Below are 9,409 nucleotides of genomic sequence, written 5' to 3' on the forward strand. Positions count from 1 at the left end.
AAAAAAAAAAAAAAAAAAAAAAAAAAAAATAGTGCAAAAATGCACTACTATATATAAAATAGATAACTAATAAGAACCTACTGTATAGCACAGGGAACTCTACTCAGTACTTTGCAATGACCTGTATGGGAAAAGAATCTGAAAAAAGAGTGATTACATGTATATGTATAACTGATTCACTTTGTTGTACACCTGAATCTAACACAACGTTGTAAATCAACAATATACTCCAATAAAAATGTTTTAAAAATAGTGCAAAAAATGGAAACTATAGAATAATTTCACCTACATACAGGTACATTTTCTAAGTACAATAATAGGAAATAGAATCCAGAAATGTAATTTAACATCTATACACTCATACGTATATTATTAATAATTTAATCGCTCACCATTATTTCTTGCACTCTGAGTTCTTGTTAAAGTACATAATTTACTAGTAGTTTTTTCAGTTGGAGATTGTGGATAGTAAGCAATTTTAGCTCTCATATGTTTTAAAGTGTATTTATTTTACCCCTACTATTTAAAGAGAGTTTGGCTGGTTAGATAATTCCAGATTGACAATTGTTTTCCCTCAGGATGTTGAGTATGACTCCATCACCTTCTGAAATCTATTATTAAAGAAAGTTCCACTATCAATTTGTCATTTCTTTTTATGGAATCCATCTTCTCTTTTTTGCAGATTATGTTTTCCTTTCTTGTTTAATGCTCTACAATTTTGCTACAGTGTTTCTTGGTGTAGATTTATTTTTATTTTCTTGCTAATCACTCCATGAGATTTTTTAATTCAAGATTTCATGTATTTCTTCATTTCTGGAAAATTATATCATTTATTTTCAAACATCACTTCTTTTCAATTCTCCCTATTTTCTTCTGCAACTTATATTGGATATATTTCTGAATTCTCATTCTACACTCTGTACCTGTAACTTCTTTCATAATTTTCTCCTTTATCTTACTGTGCTGTGATCTAAACACTCTCTGTCAGTGCTATCTCCCAAATCATTAATCCTCTCTCTTCAGATATATCTAGTATGCCATTGAGATAATTTATTGAGGGTCATTATTATTATTACTATTATTTTATTTTCAAAGACAATATTTTTCATTCCAAGATTTCCAATTTTTTCTTTTTCAAATCTTGTTCTTGTTTCATAAATGCTACTTTCTTCTTCATGTCTTTGAGCAGTTAGCATATTATTTTTAAGTTCTCAGAATGATCTCTATATCCTCAGGTGTCACTTCTTCCATTTATTGAATTTAACTACTATTTTTATGATAATGGACTTCTTCATATGCTTAAAATATTTTTAAGAGCTATTCTTGCTTGGGAGTTCGCCTTCATATGCACCCTTTTTCATATGATCTAAATTGCCTCAGCCTTGGGTTTCACTGGTCCCAACCAGGTCTTATATTAGCAGATCAGTTTGGATCTTTTACTCCATAATAATGGTTTAATATCAAACCTTAGATGCATATTTGTATGACTCAGTTCCTATTTTCCATGGTGCCACTGCTTCTTTGCTTTTCTTGTATAAATTCAGTGCTCTCAAAAGCAAGATCTATATCCAAGATGTTTTAATGAACTACATATCCAATTAAGAAGAAGTTAACTTTTTTGGGTAATCAACCTGAGGATAAATGACCGAAGACTTATGTACTAGAGGTGGGGAAATAGGATGAGGCATCTGCTGGCTCCCTACAAATCTCTTCTCACCGTTGTACTTTATGTTTATAAATGCATCTGAAGTGCGGCGCTTCCACTTCACAATCCCCTTGTAAAATCTCCATTCCAGATCCCTTAGATCCATGAATTGTTTTTCTGAAAAGAATCATATTTTCAAAGAATCACATGATGGCCTTATTTAACCTTCAGTTATTTAGAGATGCTTCATGGACAGAATAAACCTTTGATTAACTCAAGTCTCCTTCTCCCTTGTGTTCTTGAACTTTCTGAAGCTTTCTGTTTCTGAAGCTTTGTAAACTAAGGGGGAACCTACAATGTTCATCTCATCTAAAGCCATCCTCCAAATGGAAAATTGGGTGTGTCTGGCTAACTGGGCTGGAGTGGACCCTGCAGGGCCATAGCACATAGAGGTATCTCCTCTGGTGCAAATGGAGAGAACTGCAGAGCACTGAGGTCTACTGGGAGTAGAAAAGGATCCTAATGAGTGGTTAAAACAAGGAGGAAGATTGATCAGAAATACATATTGTTAGTGTCATTTCTTCCAAGAAGTGTAGTGTAAGCCCTGAGTATAAAAGGGCAGTGATTTAGCTAGAATTTGGCTCTTTTCCCTACACTTTCAGGACCTACTAGCTTGGGGCATCGTTAATAGTTGTAATCCTTATAAGGAGGCAATGAACCACGGAAAAAATCAAGCCAAGATATGCTGCATATTCTCCTACTCAGCAGCCGTTTCCCCTTTCCTTCCCTTCCATTCTTTTCATGGCTAAATAAATTGTAAACAAAAACAAAAAACAACAACAGAAAAGCAAGGCCTAAGGCAGGGGCTTTGCTGTAAAACCAGAGGCCAAAGAGCAAATGAGTGTAAGGAGTATCAGGAGAACAGGAGAAACATGGGTAGCGCAAACAAGCAGGAGGGCTGGTCTCTTTCTCGTAGGTGACTCTACCATCTCCCCTGTGTGGTGATACTTGAGCAGGTCACCTCTGGCCCAGATACTGCCCCTGTCCCAGTCAGGCCTCCATCCCTGGGAAGGGCTTGAGTTTCTCTGAGTCTGCGTGGTATGTCTTTCTATAAGTCTTTCTATATATTCTACACATGCCTGAAGTAGGAGACTGGGGCCAGGGACTGTCCCTTGAGTTCATACCTGGCCATGGTGTTCAAAAGTCTGTCCCTAGGGCTCAGCTGCCAAGTTTCAGGGAGTCTGACAAGATCTTGGCAGGCCTGGCATAGCAGGAAGGACAGGGATATTTGGCAAGGCCATAGGATGGATGATTTTGATCAGTGAAGAGCTTTATTTCGTGATCTGTGGTGGACACTATAGGTTGGCTCACTCTATACCAAGTAAAATCCTTTTCTGCCTTCTTCTCCTCAGAGGGTGGGAAGCTCGGATCTCTATTGAGCAGACTTCCTTGCAGTAAGTGGTGGCTATGGGACACAACTGTGGCCAAGGAGATGTGGGGAGAGGTCACCTGAGGAGGGGTGTTCTAAGTAGCCAATGTGGTCCTTTCTCCTAGCTCCCCTTCCTCCCTGGAATACATCCATAGCACCTGGAGGTGAAGAAGACATTTTTGGCCATGAAGACAAAAGCGACACATAAAAAGATGGGGGAGCATGGGTTCTTGACAACATCAAAAAGCATTGCTCTTACTCTTATCTGCCTCCAGATGGAAAAATAGAAAAACAACTCTTAGCTGATTTTTTCTGTTATTTTTGGTCAAACACATGTCTAACCTACATGGTCCTATAGGATTGATCCTGAGCAAGAGCAACTCATATAATATGAGAAGAACAAAATGGTGGCACCCACTCCCTTTTCCTCCCCCAGTTCTTGGTGCTAGTAAGGATATGTTCTAGAATATTCTTTGGTATATCAGGAGTCCTAAAGGTCTTCTGGAGTGAGAATACTTTAGGGACTGGCTGGCTGATACAATAAGAGCAATCTAGGCAATATATGATAGTAAAAGATGAATTGTTACTATTAAACCAAAGGAGTTACTGGAGATTCCTCATATGGATGCCTACTTGGCTTCATGCATATTCCTTGAATAGACAGGACATGTCCCAGAGATTCTAACTCCAAAATCTCAGGAAATGACGTCATGGAGGCAGAAGAGAGATTTAAACACAGAGTCTGAAAGGGCACATGAGAGAACTCCAGAGGTTAGGTAGACAGGCAATCCATGTATTAGGAAGAAAGGACAATTTGGCCCATGTGGGTGGCAAAGCCATAAATGTTCCACACCTATCAAACATCAGCACTTCTTTAGTAAGCTTTTTTGCCAATTCTTATTCATTCTCAACACTTTCTATGCTTCTTCCTCCCCAGGGCTAGACTTTACTTATGTACATTTGTGGACTGTCTAGGCTGTTCCTACAATTTTCCTAATTTCCACTTCTGCCTGGGCTCCATAAGATACTAAGTGTGACTCTATCAAAGGAATTTGAGACCTGAATTAGGCTCTGTCAAGACATCAATGTAGGGAATTACAGCAAAGATTCTTCCAGCATCTTGGACCAAATATGATCAGAGTAATAAATCTATTTCTTTAAATTTGTTCCTTCAGACACTACTTTTAATATAAAAATGGTGGTGTCAAAATATTTGCTGGTCTTGAGTCAAGAACCTACTGCAGAGGGTCTCAAATATTTTATCATTGATTTAATCTATTTTTATAGCTACACAGAATGACAAAATATTACTTCCCTTGCTTATGCAAGGAAAATGGAGACCTTAGGAAGAAGACACCCCGTCCTTGCTAAAACTCACCATCATGTTTTATAACATTTTAAACTTTCTCTGTATGGTCTTTTGCCTTATATGGGTGCCTCCCTATTAAAAACTCAGATACAGCTCACTCAGAGTTCCTTCACTCAGATTTCTTACACCCTCCCTTACTCAGTTTCCTCACCCCCTCCCTCATTCAGAGGACCATTATACCCTCTTTCTCTCAGAGTTCCCTCACACCTTCCCTTAAAAAAGAAAGGAAGGAAAGAAGAAATATAGAAGGAAGGATGGAAAAAGAAAGAAAGAAAGAGAGAGAGAAAGAAAGAAAGAAAAAGAAAGAAAAAGAGAAAGAAAAAGAGAAAGAAGGAAAGAATCAGATATGAAGAGTCTCCTCTTGTTGTTTGTGTTATTTTGAAAGCCCTGATAGAGATGTAATAATAAGGAAAGGATAAAGGTTCGTGAAAAAATATTTTTAAAAACCTCCAATTGCAGTTAAGGCAAGATACTTAAGAAAAACCGTTACTCAATAAATACTTACTTCATGAAACTGGACACAAATAGTGAGTCCAAGTTTAACTGGCTCACTTTATAAATGCTTAAGTGCCGCGTCTAAATAATACACCCTTTCAGGGATGAATCTGAGATTTGGACCTCAGATGTTTGATTCCCTATTCTCTATTTCCCCTTGTCACTGTAGGGTGCAAGGGCATCAGACCTGAACCTCAGAACTGCAAGATTCCCCTGGGTCGAGGACTCTAGGAACCTAGGTAAATTTTGCAGTCAGATTTCACTCATTTTCTTCCACGTGGCCTCATCTGTTTAGATTACCTGGATCGACTAATACGTATTTAGGAACTTTATCTTCAAAGATAAACTTTTCTGGCGAGATAGTCGGAATGCCCAGTCTGTACAGTGTTTCGGTGCTCTGAATCCTCTTCTGTATGGCGACCAGTGACATCGATTTGGAGTGACCCATGAGAATCTCATAAGGAAAAGTGTGCACGGGTGGAGGGATCCCATACAGAGAGATTCTCTTCTGGGATTTGGAGAGTCTCTCCACTGGGGAGAGAGATCTGGTCAGCAAGCTGCGGTGTAGGAGTTCAGTCATAGATTCTGGCCTCTTTTCTTTTCTCACCACCTTGCACGTGAAAACAGGTTGGGAAACCTCTCCTCCTCCATTCAGGTTTTGAAGGATTTTCTGTGCTTCACTAGGTGAAATACAGTGAGTTTTTAGGAGATTCGATTTCTTGTTCTCCTTATGAAAATTCTCAACAAATGCATATAATTCTGGCAGCTATAGAAAAAAAGTGGGCAGTCATGAGATGGATGAAGATGTCATTGTCTGTAGACCCATAAATCCTAGAACAAATAGGACAACAACCATACAAACAGAAACATCTATATCTTTGAAAGATATCTTTGCCTAACTAACTAAAACAAATTAATCGTGGCAATGTGGAACAGAGACCAGAGGGTCGAATCTCAGATCATTACCCCAAAGGGTATCATTTTGTCACATCACTAAGCCTGCATTATAAAAGGATCCCATTAGACTCGGAGTCTAATGTCTTTAAAGATCTTTCCAACTCTAAAATTCCATGAGTGACCATGGAGAGAGACCACTGTGGCGGTTTGCGACCTCTGTTTTGAGTAAGGCTACATTTCTTTTAAGGAAGAAAGGGAGCCAGTTAATCTAGATATCAAAGCTTCATCCTGGTGTCCAAAGGGCTTGAATGTTCAGGAATGCAGCAAAAGGAAGCTGTAATTGTCCTTATTCACTGGAATATTTTACCAAAGCAAATAGGTTTGTGGAGTGTTTGAAAATAGTTGCTGGCAGAAAAGACAGGAAGTGTTCCCTCAGAGTACCCTTCTCTGTCTAAAATCCTGTATTGAAGGAATAAAATCCTATTTCTAGAGTATTCTGCCTACTAATCCTATTACTTCTAACAGGCTTCTTAGGCCCTTGATTGGAAGGCCTAGGAGGCCAAAGTGAGATCCCGCATCTGGGCCGTTTGAGCCCACCCAAGTGCAGTTTCCCTTCAGTCATGGTCGGTTCTATTGCAAGAGCAGCAGATAGGAAGGAAGCTAAAATTGGTGCAGGGCTCCTTCAAAGGCATTGCCATCATCGTGAAAACACCTTAGCACCCATGCTTACCTGCCGGGAAGTGCTGCATTTTGCTGTAGCAACAAAGGGTAAGTCACCGGAGTGAACTTTTTGTGTTTCCGATGGCCCCCAGCCATGTCACTGTGTATTCAATAGTTGGAGTTTGTACCATTCTTGAATATAAAGTGTCCTGTACCCTAAATACATACCGAACATGTCCAAGGCTCGGCTGCCATGTCATCTTTACTTGGATCTGTGTCTCTATTGAGGAACATTGTACTGGGATTTTATTCTCTGACTCCTAAAAGGTCTAAATAAGGGAAGACCAAATGAAAGATCAAAAATTAGATGAAATACAAGAGAGAAAGGTAACACTCTTTAAGTCTTCGGAAGGTTGTAAGACACTTTCTAATTTTGTACCCTTAAAATTTTTCTTTTGTTGTCTCCTTACTCTGTCAGTCAAATTAATCACATTTCAACCAAATCTTTTCTCTGAAACACCTCAAATTCTTACGTGACATGTATGTTCAGGCATTTAATACTGGTTCAAAGAATCCTATATGGACTTTTAAAATTTTTTGGTTTTATATATTTTTTTTGATCAACTTTCAGTTCCTCTGAAGAACAACTCACCTACCTCCTTATCCAGGAAAAGTATTTTTTATTCAGGAGAAAAAGGCTAACAATAATGACAACAACAATTAATATTTTGAAATAATTTGCTTTGGGCCACCTATATCAGTAAGCACTTTACAGATGGGATTTTTGTTTAATCCCTTTGCGAGAGACTAAAAATGGCCATAGAACCTTTATGGCATCGTCGAAGTCTGCTCCACATTTGACCCTGGACTGGCCTTGTGCTTGGCTTTGACTGACAGCATAAGTCAAGGCACTGAGGTGCTTTGCAGCTTCACTTGATACTCTGGGAAGCCTGAGCCACCCGGTGAAGAGAGGTCCAGCTACCCTTCTGGAGAAACCAGGTGAAGTCAAAAGCCAGCACCAGTCCCTATACACATAAATGAGGCCATCTTGGATCACGAGTCCCACTGGTGCCTCCAGATGACCTCCACTGCATGAGCAACTCTAGATGAATCCGGATGGAGAAGAACCACCCAGCTGAGCCAGCCAACTCCAAAGTTATGGCACATAATGAATTACAGTTGTTTCTAGACACTGAATTTTGAGTGGATTGTTATATAGCAATAAATAACAGATAAACCCCATGATATTTCGCATTCTTGGTCTGAATTATTCCAGTGAATCTGGGTTGGTAGATAGGGGAAAGTATGTGGGAAAAGATCTTCCTGGGCACCACTGTATCCAGATTGGTGACTGTGATCATTGGGATAAGAATCAGAGGTGAACCCAAAATGCTCATTTGGTGTCTGGGGATGAAGCAAAAACAACTAGGTTCTTCCCCCTTCCCAAGCAAAGTGGGAAAATCCAGAATGAATATACACATATATATTTGAATATATACTCATTCTGGGATATCTATTTATTGTTTGAAAATATCTATATCTGTATGTCTAAAATATAGATATATATCTAAATATATTATTGTCACTACTGAGTCCACTATATCTGTCTATCTATCTATTTAATCTATTTTTTAAATCAGGGAATTCCCTGGCGGTCCAGTGGTTAGGACTCCACACTTTCACTGCTGAGGCCTCGGGTTCCATCCCTTCCATCCTGCAAGCCTCGCGGCACGGCCGGGGGTGAAGGTGGGGTGGGAAACAATGACAATATAATGCATCACGCCGACCCCCCTTTCCTACATTTGGGCAGTGGCTTCACAGACTTGTCCATCCCCAACCAGTTAAAATACGACTTGAACTGTGCTTTCCTTTCGACAATTCCTGCAAGGGAAACTATTTCTCTAACCTGCTTCATCTAAAACCTCTGGAGTCTCGTGGTCATCCATGACTTGTCTTCCGGGGTGTCACCCACCACGGGAGAGCTGCCTTCTCCCATTACCAACAGACAAGACGTTTTCTTGCCCAACTGCTGTTAAGGACCTCTCCGTCTCATTGAAGGGTCAGAACACAGAACGCTAACAACAGAACATTAGCCAACGATGCTTTTATCCAGTTGAATGCTGACTTCACTGACATACTCTCACTCTGCCTGAGCCAAGTCGATGCCTAAACCTGGATTAGCCATTTAACGCAGCCTCCCACGAAGAGCGTTCCTGGAAAAGCCGTGAAAACATAGCCAACGGCGTGTTACAGATTCACGCCACTGGAGGGAGCCCTTGCAGGGGCTCTTCAGCACTTCTGTTCATCTTTTGTCATTCCCGGAAATTCCTACGGTCATTTCTAATTTTACCAAGATCAAGGGCGTCTCACAGGAACTCTTGGGTGGTATCCTCCTCTCCACTTGCTATCATACCCAACTTCTCTCTGCTCATCTAGTGGTAACTGTCTATCCCATCCAGAGGGGTATATTTTATCCTCTTCCTAACTCTTGAAATTGTTCCCCTTCCTCCCTTCCCTTCAACGGGGAAACAACTTTTTCTCCTCTTTGTTTATTGTTCTCTTATCTGCAGTCTCATGTTCCCCAATGACTCCTTCCTTTCTTTACAGACAAGTAAAATCTCTTCCATTTGGGGAAAAAAATACAACTTCTCTTGACTCTGATCCTACCACTAACCCTCAAACTTTCTCTCTCTTTTACCTCTCTGTACTTGCTATTTTTAATATTCTCATGATCTAATCTTCAGAATTATGACATTTAGCTTCCACCCTGACTGATGAACCAAAATTGAATACTTGAAGGCAATAGTGACTTCTTAATCATCAGTTCTAATGTTGCTTTTACAGTCCTCATTTTCATCCATCTCAACTCTTAAGTGCCCCTTCAATTTGAAAATGATTTTTTAAAAATACCTTC

The 9,409-nt window shown here is 39.7% G+C and overlaps 1 protein-coding gene across 1 annotated transcript; it reads right to left on the reverse strand.

Moving 5' to 3' along the window:
* Positions 1-1,514: 1,514 nt before the first annotated feature.
* On the reverse strand, positions 1,515-6,789 carry C9H9orf153 (chromosome 9 C9orf153 homolog). The gene is made up of 3 exons (XM_055086926.1): positions 6,724-6,789; positions 5,239-5,704; positions 1,515-1,822 (listed from the first exon to the last, which is right to left on the reverse strand). Exons 1-3 carry the CDS (start codon positions 6,787-6,789, stop codon positions 1,599-1,601), a joined length of 756 nt encoding a protein of 251 aa, XP_054942901.1. The 3' UTR covers positions 1,515-1,598.
* Between the last annotated feature and the right edge of the window lie 2,620 nt (positions 6,790-9,409).

Source organism: Physeter macrocephalus, chromosome 9 (assembly GCF_002837175.3).
Source record: "Physeter macrocephalus isolate SW-GA chromosome 9, ASM283717v5, whole genome shotgun sequence".
Lineage (NCBI taxonomy): Eukaryota > Metazoa > Chordata > Mammalia > Artiodactyla > Physeteridae > Physeter > Physeter macrocephalus.

Excerpts from the sequence above, each read along its gene's own strand:
- C9H9orf153 (XM_055086926.1), bottom strand. The coding sequence starts at position 6,789 with ATGTTCCTCAATAGAGACACAGATCCAAGTAAAGATGACATGGCAGCC. Across the intron at positions 5,705-6,723 it reads CCGAGCCTTGGACATGTTCG|CTGCCAGAATTATATGCATT; the intron begins GTATGTATTTAG and ends TTTTTTCTATAG. Across the intron at positions 1,823-5,238 it reads ATACGTATTAGTCGATCCAG|AAAAACAATTCATGGATCTA; the intron begins GTAATCTAAACA and ends GATTCTTTTCAG.